This window comes from Rana temporaria, chromosome 11 (assembly GCF_905171775.1).
Source record: "Rana temporaria chromosome 11, aRanTem1.1, whole genome shotgun sequence".
In the NCBI taxonomy this organism is placed as follows: domain Eukaryota; kingdom Metazoa; phylum Chordata; class Amphibia; order Anura; family Ranidae; genus Rana; species Rana temporaria.
This window is the reverse complement of record NC_053499.1, coordinates 159,852,690-159,876,239: the sequence shown is the minus strand read 5'-3', so window position 1 is coordinate 159,876,239 and position 23,550 is coordinate 159,852,690. Positions and strand designations below refer to the sequence as shown.

General features: G+C 50.1%; 1 protein-coding gene across 1 annotated transcript; it reads right to left on the bottom strand.

The window, feature by feature from the left end:
* Positions 1–422: 422 nt before the first annotated feature.
* On the bottom strand, positions 423–22,388 carry LOC120916846 (IST1 homolog). Its single transcript, XM_040327789.1, has 9 exons — positions 22,291–22,388; positions 16,407–16,501; positions 14,167–14,347; positions 12,740–12,827; positions 7,347–7,430; positions 6,110–6,271; positions 2,821–2,886; positions 1,562–1,601; positions 423–472 (listed from the first exon to the last, which is right to left on the bottom strand). The coding sequence occupies exons 1-9, from the start codon at positions 22,386–22,388 to the stop codon at positions 423–425; spliced, it is 864 nt and encodes a 287-aa protein (XP_040183723.1).
* Between the last annotated feature and the right edge of the window lie 1,162 nt (positions 22,389–23,550).

Sequence of the window (23,550 nt, the reverse complement as noted above, 5' to 3'; positions counted from 1 at the left end):
ACTTTGCACACAAGTAGAGGAAGAGTGGGGCTACATGTATCCAGGGGACCTATGGCCGGCCAGTACCGGGTCCCTAAAGTCCGGGAGATCAGGCGCAAAAAGGTGACTTGAGTATAAGCTGAGGGGGTCATTTTCAGCACAAAAATGTGCTGAAAAACTTGGCTTATATTCGAGTATATACGGTACTTTCCTCATTTATTACACAGTTACATAGTAACTAGAGGTAGGGAAGAATATTTCCATCGGGTATTTTAACATACGGTGGTATAGGGGCACAAAAAGGAATACAAGCTGTAAGACTTCAATTAGGTTTTAATTTGAATTTACAAGAAATTATGATGTCATTCCATTCTCTGAGGACGTTGTTTCTCTGTAGCGGGGGTTGTGTCTTGAGCTGCTGGGTGTGAGGTCAGGCGGGTCATCTAATCTTTTTCGCTGTTATTCAACACTTCTTCTTTAAAACCAGGGACACCTAAAAACAGCAAACATTGTGATACAAGTTATAAACATAAAAGATAATCCTGTAGCATAAAGAGCAGGATGCAAAGTAAAAAAACAACATAGTAGCCAGTCCACTCATCTTCCAATGTTCTCTGTATGTTAAAGCGGGGGTTCACCCTAAAAAAAAATTCTAACATTACATTGAGCCGAGATGTGAGAATGACATTATGCTGACCTTTTTTATCCTCTTGCCGTACATACCGTTTTATCTATATTTTCGCCGCGGCTTCCGGGTATGTAATCCTGCAGGACTGGGCGTTCCTATTCACATGCTAAATGATTGACAGGCTTCCCACCGGCGCATACAGCGCGTCACGAGTTGCCGAAAGAAGCAAAACATCGGTGCGCAGGCGCCGTATAGAGCCGACTCGCAGTCAGGCTTCTTTCGGCAACTCGTGACGCGCTGTATGCGCAGGTGGGAAGCATGTCAATCAATTAGGCCCGTTTACGCCGGCCCCATTTACGCTACGCCGCCGTAAATTAGGAGGCAAGTGCTTTGTGAATACAGCACTTGCCTCTCTGATTTACGGCGGCGTAGCGTAAATACGATACACTACGCCGTACAAATGCGCCACCCTACCTGAATCTAGTCCATTGTTTCTTTTTCAAAATTGACGGTCGTTTTTTTGTTTATGGCGCAAAAAATAAAAAACGCAGAGGTGATCAAATACCACCAAAAGAAAGCTCTATTTGTGGGGAAAAAAAAGGACAAATATTATTTGGGTACAGCGTCGCACGACCGCGCAATTGTGAGTTAAAGTAACACAGTGATGCATCACAAAAATGGCCTGGTCATGAAGGGGGGGGTAAACCTCCCAGGGGTGAAGTAATTATAGCATATAAGTGGGCTGGCTAGGACCAAAAGCCCGGGAACTGAGCTTACAACACTTAACCCTTTCCCCCAGCCGGGGCCAGCCGATAACTCACCAGAAGCACATATTTTAGCCTGCTTTACACGCATTATAATAGATTTTTGTTCCTGACTTTAGATACAATTTAATGATCCCAAATATTTTCTGTTGGACAAGGTTTCTGCCTCTGGCCAAAGTTCAATACTCACAATCAAAAGAAGGTGGGTCTGGCTTCTGACTTGATGTTTCCTGTAAAAAAAAAATTAAATACAATTAAAAGACAAAATAAGGGACTTCTCTAAGTCCCCTTTCACACGATTTTGGGCTTCAAAATCGTATGACAAGTCATTCTCCATTATTCAATGACTACCATTCATACTGGCACGACTTTAAGTTGTGCCTACTTCAGAGTAGTCCTTGCACTACTTTGGTCCGATTTTGATGCCACTTACACAGGCATTCATTGAAATCGCGGCCGCGAATCGCGGTAAAATCGCGGTAAAATCGCGCAACTTTGAAGTCGTACAAGTGTGTCTGGTGACATTTAGCTGAGTGTTTAGTTCTAGCGCCACTCTGTTACCTTCCTCATCACCATCACATTATAGAACAGAGGAGAGGACTTCTATGTCAGGAATAGTTCTGATTGACGTCAGACTGGATTTTTGGCTCAGGGGACCCCGAATATGCATGAAAACTCCATGTCCCTGTAGTGCCCCCCTCACTAGCCCTTCAGGCTAACTTCTCCCCACAGTTCTCCAGACTGACACTCACCAGCCCACCCGGCTGACTCCTAGGAGATCTACCAGACCTGCTGCCCTCTCTCCTTGCTCCCGTGCCTCCTCTGTGTGCCCTAGCAGGATCTTTTAGTACCCGAGCCCCAGGCCTGAGGCCACCCCCCCCCCCAAGACTAGGGGGGTTACCCTCAAGGACCACCAACAGCTTCCTCAGCATTCCATCTCCATCTTCCACCCAACTGCCCCTCCCTGGCATGACTCATGCCTATTTGTGAGGTGGCCTGCCCCCTGCTACCCCTTTACTGGGGATTGGCTGAGGCTCTCATTAATATTCCAAGCAGCCCCTCTTAGCCTCCACACACTATGTCTAGAACATTCTCCAGTGTTCCACAGAACAGAAGCTGCTAGGATGAGTCACCCAGTCCTGAGTCAATGAACCCTGACCCAGATTCATAGCTCGGGCTAAGCTAAACTTTTACCTACACTAACAACAAACCTATCTACATTTAGTACACTAGAGGGTGCTACATATACAGTTCTGACACTTCCGCCTGGCTTTCCTTGCTGCTGCCTTGCCCCTCCCCCCTTCCGTTCAATTCTGGACCACTACATCACTACTCCTTTCAGACCCGAAGTGACACACTAGTGACGTTGCAGCCTTAGGAGGAAGCAGCAAGAATCATTCCTACTTCAGGTACTTCTAAGCCGTGAGGCCATCAGCACATGGGACTCACCAAACTGTTTTCTAAATCAATTCCTAATTCCTCCATTATATTCTCCGGATTAGGAAATTTCTGCAACTGGAAAAATAAAAATACATTTTTGGAAGATAAAAATGTAAGATAGCAAATTGTCTCAAGACTGTACGGCCCAGATTCAGAAACAACTTACGATGGCGTATCTCCAGATACGCCGTCGTAAGTCTGAATGTGAGGCGTCATATCTTGGCACCTGATTCAAAGAATCAGATACGCCAGAATTTGTCCAAGATACGACTGACGTAAGTCTCTTACGCCGTCGTATCTAGGGTGCATATTTACGCTGGCCGCTAGGGGCGCTTCCGTAGATTTACGCGTAGAATATGCAAATGAGCTAGATACGCCGATTCAGAAACGTACTTGCGCCCGTCTGATTTAGTTACGCCGTTTACGTAAGGCGTCGGTCCGCCGTAAGTTTACCCCTCATAAAGCAGGGGTAAGTCATGTTAAGGTATGGACGTCGGAAACGTCGGAACAGCGTCGTATTTTACGCCGTTTGCGTAAGTCGTACGTTAATGGGGCTGGGCGTAGGTTACGTTCACGTCGACAAAGCATTGAGCCGACGTATCCTAGGGAGTATTTGCGACGTGACTCTGAGCATGCGCGCGCATGCGCCGTTCGATCGGCCCCTCATTTACATGGGGTCACGGCTCATTTCAATACAACACGACCACTGCCTTGATCATTTGAATTACGCGGGCTTACGCCAGCCCATTTACGCTACGCCGCCGTAACTTAGGGCGCAAGTTCTTTCTGAATACGGTACTCGCCTCTCTAAGTTACGGCGGCGTAGCGTATATGAGATGCGCTACGCCCGCCTAAAGATACGCGATTCTTTCTGAATCCGGGCCTACATTTGAATACTGACACGTTTCACCCCTTGTATTACCAGACCATTTTTCAGTTTGCAGTGCTATGATACTTTGGCTGACAATCAGAGGCGGATCTCTAATAAGGAAATTAGCCACCAAATTTGCCTGTGCTCGATCACTAATGCGGGCTGACCATCTGGCTCCAGGTGCCAGCTGTAAAAGGCGTGCGGGCAGCCATAGGGCACACCGGGCTGGCCGCAAGTCCATGTGGGGCCCTAAAGCAGCTGAGCTGCTCCAACAGCCTGCGCCACCCACCTGGCCTCTCTGCGTCTGGCCGGCTGCCTATTCGGGTCAGCAGTCGGGCCAGGCGGCGGAAACTATCCAGCTGCCCTAGGACTGTCTGCGAAGGGGAAGGAGGAGCTCCGGTGGATGGATCCCATCCCAGCGCCTGCTGCAGCTAGGGTGACCGCATTTCCAAACTACCATTCAGGGACACCCCCCTCCCTTCCCAAAAATCATCTTGTGCTGTAACGAATCACAGCACAGTGATTGGACACAAGAGGCGGGATTTATGATTTCTCCAATCACAAGCAGGGGGCGGGGATTGTGCTCCTCCAGCCATTCCCGGTCAGGACAAGTACTGTCAGTGAGTAAAGCGGTGACGTGGTGGCCTTTTTTGGGGGGCATCAGATTGGGCCGGGAGAGGGGGTGGCTGTGTCAGTTTCATTCCGGGACACTGTATTGTCCTGGAATGAAGGTGCCCGGGACAGACCTGCAAAATGCGTGACTGTCCCAGCCACAGAGGCGGCTCTAGGCTTTGTGAGGCCTTAGGCAAAACTTGACATGGGGCCCCCACTCTCACCCATGATGGGAAAAATAATTAAAGGACAAGAGCCTCTTCCCCACAACCCTGGACGGTGGTTGTGGGGGTCTGCGGACAGGGGCGTTTATCGGAATCTCGAAGCCCCTTTAACGAGGTGGCCCCCAGATCCTGCTCTTTAATAACTAAGGGGCGGGGGCCACCCTGTGATGTCACCTGGTGAACCCGCCCCCTTTTCACAACATTGACTGAGGGCATTGGCTGGGTCATTGACGTCACAAGGGGTGATGTCACCAATATTCACTGGTTGTTAGGGACGCTGGCGGCCCCACTCCTGAGTCAGGGCTCATAACGCTGCCTGAGCACATCAGCGCTAAGGTCCCCTGTCCCTCAAAACTGGGATAATGCATTGGGCAAGTTAGGCTGCCGCTAGGCCCCTGTGAGTGTGAGGCCTTAGGCGACTGGCTAACTTGCCTAATTAAAAAGCCGCCTATGCCCGGGACACGTGGTCACCCTATCTGTGAATCGTTGATGTCGTGATAACTTGATATATTGTTGTGTTGCAGATCTTGCATTCCTGCACTGGATCTCTTCTGTTTCCGGGGACGGGTATATCTGCACACTGAGGGTTCTGGAGGTAAGTTAAAAACCTCATTGCACGCTATCTCTATAAGGTATTACCAAGAGGAGACTTTTGCCTTGCCTTGTGGAACAGTCTAGACCAGTGGTTCTCAACCTTTCTAGTGCCGTGACCCCTTGATAACATTTCCCTAGTGGTAGGGGCCCCTCACAGTAAAATCAGGAGATAGGATCCCTTCCAGCCCCTCCGCCTTCACATTCCTCACCAGTCAGCTGACCCGTAGTCTCTGGGCCCCCAGCCATGCCGTGAACCGAATGGGCGGCTGCAAAGAGGCTGAGTGGGCGGCCGCGGGCTCCGGGGACAGCCCAGCTGGGCAGCCGCGAAAAGGCTGGGAAAGAAGTCCGTGCTTCAGGAACAGCCCAGAATTTAGTGACCCCTGGCAAATCGTCATTCGACCCCCGAGGGGGTCCCGACCCCCAGGTTGAGAACCACTGGTCTAGACCAGGGGTCTCCAAACTTTCTAAACAAGGGGCCAGTTTACTGTCCTTCAGAGTTTAGGGGGGCCGGATTGTGGCCATTGAGAGTAGAAAAGGTCCAGACAACAGTGGAAATAAACAATGTCCCATTGATGGTGTCATTGGGAGAATTATGCCCCATCATTGGAATCATTGGGTCCCATTGTAAGTGTCATTGGGAGAAATTGTTCCCCATCATAGGTGTCATTGGGAGGAATAGTGTCCCATCATTTGTGTTGTTGGACTCCATTGTTGGTGTCGTTGGGAGAAATTGTGTCCAATCATTGGTGTCATTGGGAGGCATTGTGCCCCTTTATTGATGTCAGTGAGGGAAATAATGCCCCATTGTTGGTATCAGTGGATGAAATAGTGCCCCAAGAGCCACATACAAGCAAGCAAAGGGCCGCATCTGGCCCCCGGGCCACAGTTTGGAGACCACTGGTCTAGACCATGGCTGAAAGGAAACACCAACTGGATTTTGTATATTTAGCCATCTCGATGCGCAAACCCATATACAGTCCCACATATGTGTACTTACTGGTGTTTGAGGATATGGCGTACTGGCTCCAGGGTAAGGTGGGCTATTACCAGATCTTCCAGGACCGGACTGGTACTCAACCCCAGCCTGCATGGCGATATCACACAGGCGTTTCTCCACCTCGGATTTGGAAGGGGATTCGGCACTTAATTTCTGCATTACCTGTGGACACAAAATGGTTGATATGAAGGAACGTTTTAGGGTGACCACCATAAATGGCCAGACCTCTCCCTAATACCAAGGCCCGGACCGGTGGAATGCTCAGGAGTGGATCGAGCGATGTATCCAAAATGGAAATTGGAGCTCCAAACCACTGCTCAGAGGTACAAATGCAACTTTATTCCAATAAAAGTTGGGAGGACAATCCAAAAAGTCTTCAACGCCATTTGCGCCGTCATAAGTCCTAATCTGGCCCGGCGTATCTATGCGACTGATTCTTAGAATCAGTTACACATAGATATGCATTAGATCTGACAGGCGTAAGGCTCTTACGCTGTCAGATCTTAGATGTAATATTTTTTCCCGCCGCTAGGTGTCGCATCGTCGTTTTCCCCGTCGTCTATGCAAATTAGCTATTTACGCGAATTCCTGAACGTACGCGCGGTCGACGCAGTGATTTTACGACGTTTACGTAAGCGTAAACTTGCCCCTGCTATATGAGGGGCAAGTTTACGAAGGTCCGTCGTATGCCATGTTAAGTATGGCGTCGGGTCAGCGTCGGCTTTTTCCGTTGTTTAAGTCTTTTTCCTAAGTCGTCCGCGAATACGACTTTACGTCAATGACGCTCACATCGGCGTCATTGACGTTTTCCGTCGTGAGCTGGAGCATGCGCACTGGGCTATTTTTCCGCCCGGCGCATGCGCAGTTAGATCGGCGCGGGGGCGCGCTTAATTTAAATACAAGCCGCCCCCTTTGAATTACGCGGCCTTACGCCGGGCCATTTACACTACGCCGCCGCAAATTACGGAGCAAGTGCTTGGAGAATACGGCACTTGCTCCAGTAATTTGCGGCGGCGTAGTGTAAATGGCTTACACTACGCAAACGCCAATTCTATGAGAATCTGGCCCTAAATTCCAAACCCGAACTGTCCGGGTGAATCCCGGACAGGTGGCAACCCTAAGAATAGGTAAAGAAACGAGGAGGATGGAGACAGGCAGGGTCAGTAGGTAGGTCAATTCAAAACAACAAGGAAAATGGCGTCTATGAGCCGGCTGACAGTATATACTGTACACCTACTGTGCTATTGACAAATCCTGTTTTTCCCGAGCGGCACTGGTTTCCATATTCCCTGCTGTACTTAAGACAGAGCTGATGAGACACCTGTAAGGAAACAAACTCATCAGAACACTACAATACACCACACCTCGCCCAATCACCTGATACACCCAATAAAAAAACAGTTATTAATGGGCGATTCAGTCCTTGAGATAACGATGTGAAGGACCTGAACGGCGGAGGCTCCTCCCAAGAAACGTCCAATGGAGGGCCCAGGACTGGTCACCAGAAGTGCTTATAGGACCAATGCAGCTGATCTTTTCCCAGGACCAACTTGCAGGGTTTAGGAGTACGCTATGTACAGAGTGCACGGTTTAGGAGTACACTACATACAGAGTGCAGGGTTGAGGAGTACACTATGTACAGAGTGCAGGGTTTATGAGTATGCTATGTACAGAGTGCAGGGTTTAGGAGTACACTATGTACAGAGTGCAGGGTTTATGAGTACACTACGTACAGAGTGCAGGGTTGAGGAGTACACTATGTACAGAGTGCAGGGTTTATGAGTATGCTATGTACAGAGTGCAGGGTTTAGGAGTACACTATGTACAGAGTGCAGGGTTTAGGAGTATGCTTCGTACAGAGTGCAGGGTTTAGGAGTACGCTATGTACAGAGTGCAGGGTTTAGGAGTATGCTACGTACAGAGTGCAGGGTTTAGGAGTATGCTATGTACAGAGTGCAGGGTTTAGGAGTACGCTGCCTACAGAGTGCAGGGTTTAGGAGTATGCTATGTACAGAGTGCAGGGTTTAGGAGTACACTATGTACAGAGTGCAGGGTTTATGAGTATGCTATGTACAGAGTGCAGGGTTTATGAGTATGCTATGTACAGAGTGCAGGGTTTAGGAGTATGCTACGTACAGAGTGCAGGGTTTAGGAGTATGCTTCGTACAGAGTGCAGGGTTTAGGAGTACGCTATGTACAGAGTGCACGTTTAGGAGTACGCTTTGTACAGAGTGCACGGTTTAGGAGTACGCTTTGTACAGACTGCACGGTTTAGGAGTATGCTTTGTACAGAGTACAGGGTTTAGGAGTATGCTTCGTACAGAGTGCAGGGTTTAGGAGTACGCTATGTACAGAGTGCAGGGTTTAGGAGTATGCTACGTACAGAGTGCAGGGTTTAGGAGTATGCTATGTACAGAGTGCAGGGTTTAGGAGTACGCTGCCTACAGAGTGCAGGGTTTAGGAGTATGCTATGTACAGAGTGCAGGGTTTAGGAGTATGCTACGTACAGAGTGCAGGGTTTAGGAGTATGCTTCGTACAGAGTGCAGGGTTTAGGAGTACGCTATGTACAGAGTGCACGGTTTAGGAGTACGCTTTGTACAGAGTACAGGGTTTAGGAGTATGCTACGTACAGAGTGCAGGGTTGAGGAGTACACTATGTACAAAGTGCAGGGTTTAGGAGTATGCTACGTACAGAGTGCAGGGTTGAGGAGTACACTATGTACAAAGTGCAGGGTTTAGGAGTATGCTACATACAGAGTGCAGGGTTTAGTAGTACGTTACGTGCAGAGTTCAGGGGTATGCTACATACAGAGTGCAGGGTTTATAAATACACTACATACAGAGTGCAGAGTTTTGGAGTACGCTCAATACAGAGTGCAAAGTTCAGGAGTATGCTACGTACAGAGTGCAGGGTTTAGGAGTATGCTATGTACAGAGTGCAGGGTTTAGGAGTATGCTATGTACAGAGTGCAGGGTTTAGGAGTACGCTATGTACAGAGTGCAGGGTTTAGGAGTATGCTATGTACAGAGTGCAGGGTTTAGGAGTATGCTATGTACAGAATGTAGGGTTTAGCGGTGTGTTACATACAGAGTGCAGGGTTCAACTCCCTTTCACAGGCTGTCCACATCTCACTTCCACCCCTCCTCCTTGGCTATGACCTCTGCACCACCCTCCTCCATCCCCATGAAGTCGCACTGATGTCAGGCAAGTTGCACCTGAAGTCGCACTGACACGCGGCTTTGGAATTGTGCGATTTCAAGTGAATTTTCACGATTTCAAAACTCAGTTTTGGGGGAGGAGTCTCTATACAGCAATACAGCCTCAAGGAACCGTTGTCAAACCTTCATGTCTGGAAAGAACAGGGACAGTTCCTATCTTTCCTGTTCCCTATTCAATCAACGTATCAATATATTTCCTACTGTTATTACAGGTGAAATTTCCAGAAGAATCGCATCCCGGACACACAGATGACCCCGGACACACAGATGACCCCGGACACACAGATGACCCCGGACACACAGATGATCCCGGACACACAGATGATCCCGGACACACAGATGTTCCCGGACACACAGATGATCCCGGACACACAGATGACCCCGGACACACAGATGATCACGGACACACAGATGATCCCGGACACACAGATGACCCCGGACACACAGATGACCCCGGACACACAGATGACCCCGGACACACAGATGATCCCGGACACACAGATGATCCCGGACACACAGATGATCCCGGACACACAGATGATCCCGGACACACAGATGATCCCGGACACACAGATGATCCCGGACACACAGATGATCCCGGACACACAGATGACCCCGGACACACAGATGACCCCGGACACACAGATGACCCCGGACACACAGATGACCCCGGACACACAGATGACCCCGGACACACAGATGACCCCGGACACACAGATGATCCCGGACACACAGATGATCCCGGACACACATATGACCCCGGACACACAGATGATCCCGGACACACAGATGACCCCGGACACACAGATGACCCCGGACACACAGATGACCCCGGACACACAGATGATCCCGGACACACAGATGATCCCGGACACACATATGACCCCGGACACACAGATGATCCCGGACACACAGATGACCCCGGACACACAGATGTTCCCGGACACACAGATGATCCCGGACACACAGATGATCCCGGACACACAGATGATCCCGGACACACAGATGACCCCGGACACACAGATGATCCCGGACACACAGATGATCCCGGACACACAGATGATCCCGGACACACAGATGACCCCGGACACACAGATGACCCCGGACACACAGATGATCCCGGACACACAGATGATCCCAGACACACAGATGATCCCGGACACACAGATGACCCCGGACACACAGATGACCCCGGACACACAGATGACCCCGGACACACAGATGACCCCGGACACACAGATGATCCCGGACACACAGATGATCCCGGACACACAGATGATCCCGGACACACAGATGACCCCGGACACACAGATGACCCCGGACACACAGATGACCCCGGACACACAGATGACTCCGGACACACAGATGACCCCGGACACACAGATGATCCCGGACACACAGATGACCCCGGACACACAGATGACCCCGGACACACAGATGACCCCGGACACACAGATGACCCCGGACACACAGATGATCCCGGACACACAGATGATCCCGGACACACAGATGACCCCGGACACACAGATGACCCCGGACACACAGATGACCCCGGACACACAGATGATCCCGGACACACAGATGACCCCGGACACACAGATGATCCCGGACACACAGATGATCCCGGACACACAGATGACCCCGGACACACAGATGACCCCGGACACACAGATGATCCCGGACACACAGATGATCCCGGACACACAGATGATCCCGGACACACAGATGACCCCGGACACACAGATGACCCCGGACACACAGATGTTCCCGGACACACAGATGATCCCGGACACACAGATGATCCCGGACACACAGATGACCCCGGACACACAGATGACCCCGGACACACAGATGACCCCGGACACACAGATGATCCCGGACACACAGATGACCCCGGACACACAGATGATCCCGGACACACAGATGACCCCGGACACACAGATGACCCCGGACACACAGATGACCCCGGACACACAGATGATCCCGGACACACAGATGATCCCGGACACACAGATGATCCCGGACACACAGATGACCCCGGACACACAGATGATCCCGGACACACAGATGATCCCGGACACACAGATGACCCCGGACACACAGATGACCCCGGACACACAGATGATCCCGGACACACAGATGATCCCGGACACACAGATGATCCCGGACACACAGATGATCCCGGACACACAGATGATCCCGGACACACAGATGACCCCGGACACACAGATGACCCCGGACACACAGATGATCCCGGACACACAGATGATCCCGGACACACAGATGATCCCGGACACACAGATGATCCCGGACACACAGATGACCCCGGACACACAGATGACCCCGGACACACAGATGACCCCGGACACACAGATGATCCCGGACACACAGATGATCCCGGACACACAGATGACCCCGGACACACAGATGACCCCGGACACACAGATGACCCCGGACACACAGATGATCCCGGACACACAGATGACCCCGGACACACAGATGACCCCGGACACACAGATGATCCCGGACACACAGATGATCCCGGACACACAGATGACCCCGGACACACAGATGACCCCGGACACACAGATGACCCCGGACACACAGATGTTCCCGGACACACAGATGATCCCGGACACACAGATGATCCCGGACACACAGATGACCCCGGACACACAGATGACCCCGGACACACAGATGATCCCGGACACACAGATGACCCCGGACACACAGATGACCCCGGACACACAGATGACCCCGGACACACAGATGTTCCCGGACACACAGATGATCCCGGACACACAGATGATCCCAGACACACAGATGATCCCGGACACACAGATGACCCCGGACACACAGATGATCCCGGACACACAGATGATCCCGGACACACAGATGACCCCGGACACACAGATGACCCCGGACACACAGATGATCCCGGACACACAGATGATCCCGGACACACAGATGATCCCGGACACACAGATGATCCCGGACACACAGATGACCCCGGACACACAGATGACCCCGGACACACAGATGATCCCGGACACACAGATGATCCCGGACACACAGATGATCCCGGACACACAGATGATCCCGGACACACAGATGACCCCGGACACACAGATGACCCCGGACACACAGATGACCCCGGACACACAGATGACCCCGGACACACAGATGATCCCGGACACACAGATGATCCCGGACACACAGATGACCCCGGACACACAGATGACCCCGGACACACAGATGACCCCGGACACACAGATGATCCCGGACACACAGATGATCCCGGACACACAGATGACCCCGGACACACAGATGACCCCGGACACACAGATGATCCCGGACACACAGATGATCCCGGACACACAGATGATCCCGGACACACAGGTTGCACTTACATTCTGCAGCTCGGGGGCCTCCGTCACCAGATGGGGGGCCGCCCAGATCACAGTGGACACGGCTTCATACAGGCTTTCCTCAACGTCTCTGTACACAATGGAACAACCAACACTATTAGGAAATGTTTAATGCAAATGCAACAATGTTCAAAAGTATCTGGGCAGAAATTGTACATACAGGGCACTCTTATCATGCACAGTGCCTGGTTAAAGCTTGTAGGAGGAGTTTTCCTTCTCCTCTGACTGTCCTATGAGGCTGCATGACCCCTGACTCTCTGTCTGGACAGTGCTGATTGGCCCTGTGCTGTGTGACCGTGTGTATGCAACACAAGTTTGAGCCAACATCCGTCGGAAAAAAATCCATGGTCTTGTTGTCGGAATGTCTGGTGAGTGTCTGGTGAGTGTCTAGCGAGTGTCTGGTGAGTGTCTGATGAGTGTCTGGTGAGTGTCTGGTGAGTGTCTGGTGAGTGCCTGGTGAGTGCCTGATGAGTGTCTGACGAGTGTCTGACGAGTGTCTGATGAGTGTCTAGTGAGTGTCTAGTGAGTGTCTAGTAAGTGTCTAGTAAGTGTCTGGTGAGTGCCTGGTGAGTGTCTGGTGAGTGTCTAGTGAGTGTCTAGTGAGTGCCTAGTGAGTGCCTGGTGAGTGCCTGGTGAGTGTCTGGTGAGTGTCTAGTGAGTGTCTTGTGAGTGTCTAGTGAGTGCCTGGTGAGTGTCTGGTGAGTGCCTGGTGAGTGTCCGGTGAGTGTCTGGTGAGTGCCTGGTGAGTGTCTAGTGAGTGCCTGGTGAGTGTCTAGTGAGTGTCTTGTGAGTGGCTAGTGAGTGCCTGGTGAGTGTCTAGTGAGTGTCTAGCGAGTGTCTGGTGAGTGTCTAGTGAGTGTCTAGTGAGTCTCTGGTGAGTGTCTGCTGAGTGTCTGCTGAGTGTCTGCTGAGTGTCTGCTGAGTGTCTGGTGAGTGTCTGGTGAGTGTCTGGTGAGTGTCTAGTGAGTGTCTGGTGAGTGTCTAGTGAGTGTCTAGTGAGTCTCTGGTGAGTGTCTGCAGAGTGTCTGGTGAGTGTCTAGTAGTGATTGTCTGGTGAGTGTCTGGTGAGTGTCTAGTGAGTGTCTGGTGAGTGTCTGGTGAGTGTCTGGTGAGTGTCTAGTGAGTGTCTAGTAAGTGTCTGGTGAGTGTCTGGTGAGTGTCTGGTGAGTGTCTGGTGAGTGTCTAGTGAGTGTCTAGTAAGTGTCTGGTGAGTGTCTGGTGAGTGTCTCGTGAGTGTCTGGTGAGTGAAATATTGATACTTAGCGCCCATATTTTGTAAGCTTGTTGGTTAGATTTCTGTGTTATCAACATGGGATGTTTTGGTTTAGCAGAAGGCGTAGCACAAATCTATATAGAAATCTTTGGCGCAGTGATTGCAGTTTATTTTTCCCATAAATATGGCTACTTACGGTTTTGATTCTATCAATCCGACTTTTTTGTGGAGTACATCACATAACATTTGTACGATTTCCATGGCCACCAACAAGTTGTCCTCCCGAATGATGCGCTGTACGCACACTTCAGCTAGAAGGGTTTTCTTTTGCTTTAAATGATTTATGACGTCGTTCCTGGTTATCTCCATCCCCGTACCTGTATGGAAACAGCTTGTTGTAATTCATTGCCGGTGCTTTCTAGAGCAGCCGTTCCCAACCAGGACTCCATGGATTCTTCCAGAGGTTGCTCGGGCTTCCTTCAGCAGGGGCTGGTTGATCTCCTGCCTGATGGCAAAGACAGTGGTTTGGGAACCAATGGACCACAGCGTCTGTGTTGTTATCTCTGGTATACAGCAATGGGCCGTCCAATCAGGGATGGCCCTTCTATGGGTTCCATTGGGTCCATTGGACCCAGGCGGCAATTTGAGAACAGGGGTGAAGCCAAGTGAAGTGAAGGCCATGGAAGGATGGGGGGGGTCAGGCAGAAGTGTACAGCAGTGGCGGCTGGTGTTTTTTTTTTTTTTTTGGGAGGGCTGAAAACGACCACCCCCCCGGGCAAAACTCAATCCCCCACCCTCCCGCACACTTGCACGTTGTATGTTGGTCGGTCCCGCACATAACCCATCTAGGTGGCGGGTGGTGAGCGGCTCCTGTGGTCTCTCCTTCAGTACGTCAGTTCCGCCGTGCGTCTCCTCTCTGCTGCTTCTAGGTGCTAGGCATCCAATAGGATTGCATGTCCTTTCAGCTAACCGGGTGCCGGGTCTCACGCGACACTTCCTGATTGGCCCGGGAGGAGGATTATTGTGAGAATAGCGAATATTCAGTCGCTTTTGTCACACAACTGGGTGCGCCCCGAGCCCACCCTTTTTGAAGCCAATTAGAGCCCCCTCATTGGACTCCATGGTCCGGTGCCCTGTATGTAGATCAGATGGCAGGACGCGTAAATGGGGGGGGGGGCCGTGCCTGTGCGCCCCTAATGGACGGGCTGCCACTGGTGTAGAGAGTCAGCATACTCACCCCCTGATCCAGCACCAAAAGCTACGGCTGCCGGCTGTATCATGGGAGCTCACCCACAAGAACTTAGACTGCATTCACACCCTTGCGTAGGCGTTTTGTACCACGATTTGCCGCGACAAATTGCAGCGTTTTGTACCGATATTTGCCGCGAAAAAAGGCAGCGTTTTTAACCGCGGTTTTGTATAGGTCATTGTCGGCTATGGAAAACGCCGAAGCCGCCCGATACGCGCGCCAAAAAAGGGTTCCGGGACTTGTTTCAGCTTCAGGCGTTCGGCGTTTCGGCATTCGGCGTGGAGATGTGAACCATCTCCATAGACAATAATGTTATTTTTCCCCTCCAGCGTATTGTAGCGTCGCGCTTCAGGCGACAAAACGCCTAGGTGTGATCGCAGCCTAAGGCTGCATTCACACCTGAGCGTTTTGTCGCCTGAAGTGCGACGCCCCAAAACGCTGGAGGGGAAAAAATACATTATTCTCTATGGAGATGGTTCACATCTCCACTACAAAATGCCTGACGCCGAACGCCTGAAGCTGAAACAAGTTCTGGACCCGTTTTTGTCGCTCAAATTTGGGCGTTTGGGCGTTCTACATTGGTGACCCTAGACCTGTAAAAAATCGCGGCAAAAAACGCTGCGTTTTGTCGCGGCAAATCGTGGTAAAAAAACGCCGCAAAACGCTACGCTCAGGTGTGAATGCAGCCTTACCCTCATGGGCGAGAGCTCCCATGAAGGGGGTTAGTTCTTGCGGGGAAGAGCCGAGACAGCCGCCGAGGGACTCCAGAAGAGGAGGTTCGGGGGCCAATCTGTGCAAAACGAGCTGCACGACGTTATTTTAAAAAAAAATGTATCCTTTACAACCCTTTTAATCATCATGATATAAAATGATTGATGTGGGGGCCTTTTGGTGGGTGTCATTTTTTTTTTCTGGGGGGGCAGCATTTTATTTTTTGGACCCAGGCAGCACAATGTCTTGGGCCAGCCCTGCATTCAAAAGAGCCCGTTTGGAACCGATGGATCCTCTCTTGCCATCTTTCAGGTAAGTAGCCAATTATCTTTTTTTTTAGAAGTCAGTAATAAATTCGGAAACTCTGAACACGTCCCTAAGATTCCAAGACAGATGCCGTGTTCTATGCCAGGCCGATCGCCACCCACTGATAGAAGCCGACACGTCGCTCAATCCATCAGACAAAATGTACTTACTTTTTGTCTTTTTTTTTTTCTCCAGTTGATCCATGGTGTTTTTTAGGCGTGAAGACAAATTACTTGCTTTAAACCTCTCTCTGAACATCTTGCTTCTGTTAGGAGGGAAAAAAATACTTTGTAAAAGCCCAAATTCAGTGCACATTTTTGTACACACAGCATTTTCTCCACTTTCATTGGCTCGAATGGAACAGTCTAGGGATGTCTTTTTGGGCTTTTATTGGAACGATGAACTTGGACGGAGTGAAGGGAGCCCAAGATACCCCATGAAATAAAAAAGCTGGTAAACCAAACACTTTGAGGACTCCTTCTTTATCTTGCTGAGCTATACAAATACCCCACAGAATGCCTAATGCAGGGGTGTCCAAACTTTTTTCAAAGAGGGCCAGATTTGATGAAGTGAACATGCGTAAGGGCCGACCATTTTTCTGACATTCTTTGAACCATTAAAATTTGTGTTTGCCCGAGCACTAATACACGGCCCAACAAGAATTCTCCTGCCTTTGTGGCTGTGTGTGGTGAAGAGATGAGCTTGGGTGTGTTATTTGGATATACTGGCCCAGATTCAGGTAGAACCGCGCAATATTTGCGTGGGCAAAGGGCAACGATTTTTGCTCTGCGCCCACGCAAATATTTCAATTTGCCCGCGATTCACGGAGCAGTAGCTCCGTAAATTGCGCGGGCGCTATGCTAGTTTGCCCTGCGTAAGGGCGCCTAATGTAAATGATCCCGCCGGGGGCGGGAATCATTTAAATTAGGCGCGCTCCCGCGCCGAGCGAACAGCGCATGCTCCGTCGGGAAACTTTCCCGACGTGCATTGCGGCAAATGACGTCGCAAGGACGTCATTTGCTTCTAAGTGAACGTGAATGGCGTCCAGCGCCATTCACGAATCACTTACGTAAACGACGTGAAATTTAAATTTCACGAGCGGGAAGGGCGGCTATACTTTAGCATTGGCTGCGCCTACTATGAGTAGGAGCAGCCTTACGCTAAAGTTGCCGTACGGAAACTCCGTACCTTGCGTGCGCAGGGCCCGCGCAACTTTTGTGAATCGGTGGTAGTATGCAATTTGCATACTATACGCCGATCACAATGGCCGCGCCCCCTAGCGGCCAACGCAAGAAAGCAGCCTGAGATATGAAGGCATAAGGAGGCTTATGTCTGTCATATCCTAGGCTGCAGTCCGTGTAGCGATGTTCCTGAATCAGGGGCATTCGCTACGCGGGAGCAAAACAGCTATTGCGCCGGGCAACCTATGGTTGCGCGGGCGCAATAGCTTCTTGAATCTGGGCCACTGTATTTATTGGCATATAACACACACAATCACTTTAGTAGGGAAGTTTCAGGGAAAAAAAATGTAAATAAAGAACTGTGAAGCAAAATAAGGGTCATTGCCCATCAATGCAGCCCAATCAGTGCCATGAATGCAGCCTCGCCATTGCCATGAATGCAGCCTGATCGATGCCCATCTGCAGCCCCGGAGGGGAGGGGGGGGGGGCGGGACGAGTGCCAACAGATTACATACAGGAGAATCTCGTGTTTACACAGCAGCCTCTTTAATACAATGTCCCGCCTCCTATGCTAGACATAGGAGTCGTCCAATGGCAGCCCAGGAGACGAGACTTCCTATTACAGATGCCGCAGAGTAAACGGGAGATTCTCCTGTATGTAATTTGGCAGCACTTGTTCCCCCTCTCCCTGTCCCCCCCGAGGCAGCACCGATAAATACAGTATATATCCAAATTACCAGGGGGGCCACATTAAACTGGAACGGGGGCCGCAATTGGCCCCCGGGCCGGACTTTGGACATGCCTGGCCTAATGCTTACAGGTGACTGGACTTTCCTAGAAGATCAAATGCTTCACACAGTCACTTACTTCCAGCATCGGGGTCACCTACTTACATGGCCACAGGATCATTGGTCGCCTCCTTCTGATATCCACTGGGCACTCTCTATTTTGATTGAGACATGGACTCATACCACCATAGGTCAGATGGACATCTTTCTCCCAACTTCCATCTGTTACCAGTGGCAGCCCGTCCATTAGGGGCGCACAGACTCTGCATGCAGGGCACCAGACGCATGGTTTCCAACGGGAGGGGTGTTTTTTTTTAAGCACATGATTAAAGCCTAGAGGCGATTCAGTTCGCATGCGCAGCGCTATACAAGTCATTCATTCATTCATTCATTCATTCATTCATAAAGCCAGAAGCTCTAATAGGCATCAAAAAAGGGTGGGCTCGGGGCACAAAGCACTGCGCCCAAAGCTCACCCAGTTGTGTGACAATAGTGAATATTCGCTATTATCACACTGAATCTCCTCCCAGACAATCAGGAAGCGGGTCATGACACCCATCACACACTGATTGGTCGAAAGGAGATCCGATCAGAATGGCCGGCAGGAGGAGGGAGGAGACGCTCAAAGGAGAGGAGAGAGAAGACGCAGAAGAACAGAGGCAATAAGCAGCCCTGAGAGAAGCCACCGCCACGCTGCCCGTGAGATGGGGTAAGTGCAGGCGCCCCGACTGACTGAAGGATGGGGGGGTGCCGTCTGTGACCCGACGGACCGGGGAGGTTGAGGCAGATGCATTGTTTGCCGCCCCCCCAAAAGAAAAAAAAAACACAGGCTGCCTGGTACTCTCCAGTGAGCTTCTCCAGGCCCAAACAAATCCAGGACTTGACTCTGCAAGTAGGCCCTCCAGCTAAAGCTTCACTTTGGACCTTGATGTCTTCTAGATGGCACCTCTACAGACCTACACGGCTTAGGCGAAATTTACATAAATGACGGGCGCCGATGTCTACGGCACATGCACCGTAGACAACGGTGCAGGCTCACTTTAGCAACAGCGATCGTTCCGTTACTAAAGGAGCCCGTGCCGTGACTGGTGGCTCCCGCGCGCATCACAGCGCCAGAGCCGCGATACCCAGAAGTAACCCCGGGAAAGATGTCGGCCGCCCGCGCGGTGTACGAAGACTGCTGCGGGGGCTTCGATCGAAGGTGATTATTACATAATGAGCTAGTATGCTATGCATACTAGCTCATTATGCCTTTGCCTTTTCCCCCCAAAAAATGGGTTTACTTCCTCTTTAAACAAACCTCATTCCATTAACCAATAAATAATGATAGTATTTGTGTTTCTGGATAACCTGACTGAAATGCAGCCCAAAGCAATAATTCCTGGAATGTTTATTACCACCATCCCTACTCAAATACAAATTACAATATATATTGCTCAGGGGACTTTGAGGGCAATATGCATAAATCATAAACGAGATATGTAATAAAAATTGTACAACAACTTTATTAATAACAAACTATAAAACAGTAAAACTTAAAATTCCATCTTGGCTGGCATGTTGCCAGTATGTAGATACATCATTTATTGAAAAAATACCCAACAGTCCATAGTTGGGGGGGCGGTATTTATCCAGGAAGTTATAATTGTCAACACTCTCCCCAGACCAGGACAGACCTGTTGTGTTTTGGAAATTTCCTTCTCTGGGGGTATGGCGGGTATAGCGTGTAATAGAATGTATAAATAACTGACTCCATTAAGTAGAAATTAACTTTTGAATGTATGTATTTTGACAAAATTAGCTTAACTAACAGTTAGCATAGAAACACATCCTGCGGGTCATTGTGGTTAAGCTGATTCACGGAGCAGCCTGTTGTATAAGCAAAAGTATCAGCTAGTTCTTGTTAACTAAAGTCAGCAGTTAAAATCATGATAAGTAAAGTACTGAGTTTGTATAACTTTTAGAAACTATGGGCCAGATTCACAGAAGAGATACGCCGTTGTATCTCTGTGATACGCCCGTCCTAACTATGCGGCTGATTCATAGAATCAGTTCCGCATAGATAGCCCTAAGATCCGACAGGTGTAATTGAATTACACCGTCAGATCTTAGGATCCAAATTTTTGGCCGGCCGCTAGGTGGCGATTCCATAGCGGTCGGCGTAGAATATGCAAATGACTAGTTACGGCGATTCACGAACGTCCGCGTTACCCGTCGCTCTAACTTTACGTTGCTTCCGTCGAGATACGCCGCGTAAAACTAAAGCTGCCCTCTAGGTGGTCTAAGCAATGTTAAGTATGGCCGTCGTTCCAGCGTCGAAATTTAAAAAATCACGTCGTTTGCGTAAGTCGTCCGTGAATGGCGCTGGACGCCATTCACGTTAACGTCTAAACAAATGACGTCCGTGCAACGTCATTTAGCGCAATGCACGTCGGGTAATTTTCCCGAAGGAGCATGCGCAGTACGTTCGGCGCGGGAACGCGCCTAATTTAAATGGTGCCTGCCCCATTTGAATTAGGCGGGCTTGCGCCGAGCGGAATTACGTTACACAGCCGCAAGTTTACAGGTAAGAGCTTTGTGAATCAGGCACTTACACTGTAAACCTGCGGCGGTGTAACGTAAATGGGATACGTTACGCCGCCGCGGAGTAACGTAATTCTACCTGAATCTGGCCCATAGGCATTAATACACAGCCCCTCCCTTCTTCCTCTGTGGTACTGAATAAGCTCTTCCTGCATTACCTGAAGTACACCTGGGTGGCCGTATTACCTGTTTCATGGCGTATTTACAATATAATTTGACATTTTTAGATAAAGCGTTTATTGACTAGTATCCACCATATTGTAAAATCATCCCATACTCACATCATAAATTGTATAAAAAACACAGCCAAATTAAAATTGTTGTTTTTAATCCGGAAATTAAAATTCCATCATTATTTTATGGTTCATGGGATGAGATTTGTTTTAGCAAAAAAAAAAAAAGGGAAAACACGTGTTGGAGTCAGGGAGACGCACACCCCAACGAAATTGCAAAATAGAAAGGTTCCCCCAGGGTTTTTTTTAGCGGCATGATACATTGATCAAAGAAGATGGAAATATAATAAAATCTTTTATTTGTACAAAGAATGAAATACGAGCTATTACCGTATATACTCGAGTATAAGCCGGCCCGAATATAACCTGAAGCACCTAATTTTACCACAAAAAATGGAAAAAACGTATTGACTCGAGTATAAGCCTAGGGTATCCATCTGCTTGCCTCACTGTGCCACACTTTGCCTCACTGTGTCCATGTGCATGCCTCACTGTGTCCATGCCTCACTGTGCCTATGCCTCACTGTGCCCATGCCTCACTGTGCCCATGCCTCACTGTGTCCATGCCTCACTGTGCCCATGCCTCACTGTGCCCATGCCTCACTGTGCCCATGCCTCACTGTGTCCATGCCTCACTGTGCCCATGCCTCACTGTGTCTATGGCTCACTGTGCCCATGCCTCACTGTGCCCATGACTAGACTGACGTTTAACATGGGAGTCTATGGAAGGGGTGCCCGAGTTTGAAAAATTGGTGCTCCACAGCTGTAGGTTCCCCAAACAAAAAACTTTGCACACTTGTAGAGGAGAAATGGGGCTACATGTGTGCCAAGGTCCGGGTCCAGGGGACCTACGACCGGCCGGTACTGGGCCACCAAAATCACCAGAGAAATTACGTTTAACATGGGAGTCTATGGAAGGGGTGCCGGCTTTGAGAAAACGGTGCTCCCCGGCCGTAGGTCCCCTGGACAACAAACTTTGCACCCTTGTAGGGGAAGAGTGGGGCTATATGTGTGCCAAGTTTGTCCAGGTGTCCCAGAGTCCAGTTGTTCGGCCGCCATGGGAGAGACCTGTCAAAGTGGGCCAGTCTGGATGAAGTCCAGGGCCAAATTTTTGTCCCAGTCCAGCCCTGGACTGCACTAAGGTAAAGGAAGCTATTTAGGATATTTTTTTTTTACCTTTACAACCCCTTTAAGTACTTACAATAGTCTACAGTTATAATGAGGCCGTGTAGCTTGGCAGATACAGAATGGAGTTATCTATCGACTTACCTGGTCCTGGACAGCGGACAGTAGCCACAAGAATCTTCAGTAATCAGGATATCTTCATAGAACTCAATAGGTAACGCTGGCCTGTGGGTGGGACTCATTCATTTTATTATTGTGGGAGTGCAGAATTCAATATTCAATAATAAATAGCATTCTGGAGAAATTTAACTTTGACAAGGAAATAGTCTGAAGAAAAACATTTCATGCTTAACGTTTAGGTTTTATTGCTATTTAATGTATGTGGGGGGGTAAAGTATCTGCCTTCTGAATGCCTAATCCTTTGCTAAGTATCAAAGAGGAATACATGGGGGGGGGGGGGATATTGATTATTTGAAGGAAATCTACTTTCAAATACAATATCAATTTGTGACCTTTTAGAAATAGCTTAAGGTATCACACCATGTGCAAAAATATTTATTTCCTTAACCAAACCCCCCCCCCCCCCCTGTTTTACTCAGAAAAATTAGAATATTCATTAAAAATATTAAAAAGTAGGTCGCACATTTATAGAGCCCCTTATTTTGCTTCTAATAGTCTGCATGACCTCACATCCTCCATATTGTGTGGGAAATAACTCCGGTGGCTTTCCTTCAAGGATGCCCCCCAACAGGGCCGAGCCTAGGGTCACAGACTCCTGGGTGCAGAAATATTTCTGGCGCCCCCACATGGGCAGGGTCATCTCACTAACTCCCCCCCTTTACACATGTTTCTATGGCTACGATTTAAACACAGAGCTCCTCCCCTAAGAATTCTTCATTAGTGTCCCCCATCAGAGCCCCCCCCACAGCAGGTGTCCCCCATCAGAGCCCCCCCACAGCAGGTGTCCCCCATCAGAGCCCCCCCACAGCAGGTGTCCCCCATCAGAGCCCCCCACAGCAGGTGTCCCCCATCAGAGCCCCCCCACAGCAGGTGTCCCCCATCAGAGCCCCCCCCACAGCAGGTGTCCCCCATCAGAGCCCCCCCCACAGCAGGTGTCCCCCATCAGAGTCTCCCCCACAGCAGGTGTCCCCCATCAGAGCCCCCCCAGCAGGTGCCCCCCATCAGAGCACCCCCACAGCAGGTGTCCCCCAGAGCCCCCACAGCAGGTGTCCCCCATCAGAGCCCCACACAGCAGGTGTCTCCCATCAGAGCCCCCCCAGCAGTTGTCCCCCATCAGAGCTCCCACAGCAGTTGTCCCCCATCAGAGCCCCCCAGAGCAGGTGTCCCCCATCAGAGCCCCCCAGCAGGAGGTGTCCCCCATCAGAGCCCCCCAGCAGGAGGTGT

Coding starts and splice junctions, on each gene's coding strand:
- LOC120916846 (XM_040327789.1), bottom strand. CDS start 22,388: ATGAGTCCCACCCACAGGCCAGCGTTACCTATTGAGTTCTATGAAGAT. Junction 12,828..14,166: donor GGATTGATAGAATCAAAACC/GTAAGTAGCCAT, acceptor CATTGTGTACAG/AGACGTTGAGGAAAGCCTGT. Junction 473..1,561: donor AGACCCACCTTCTTTTGATT/GTGAGTATTGAA, acceptor TGCTGTTTTTAG/GTGTCCCTGGTTTTAAAGAA.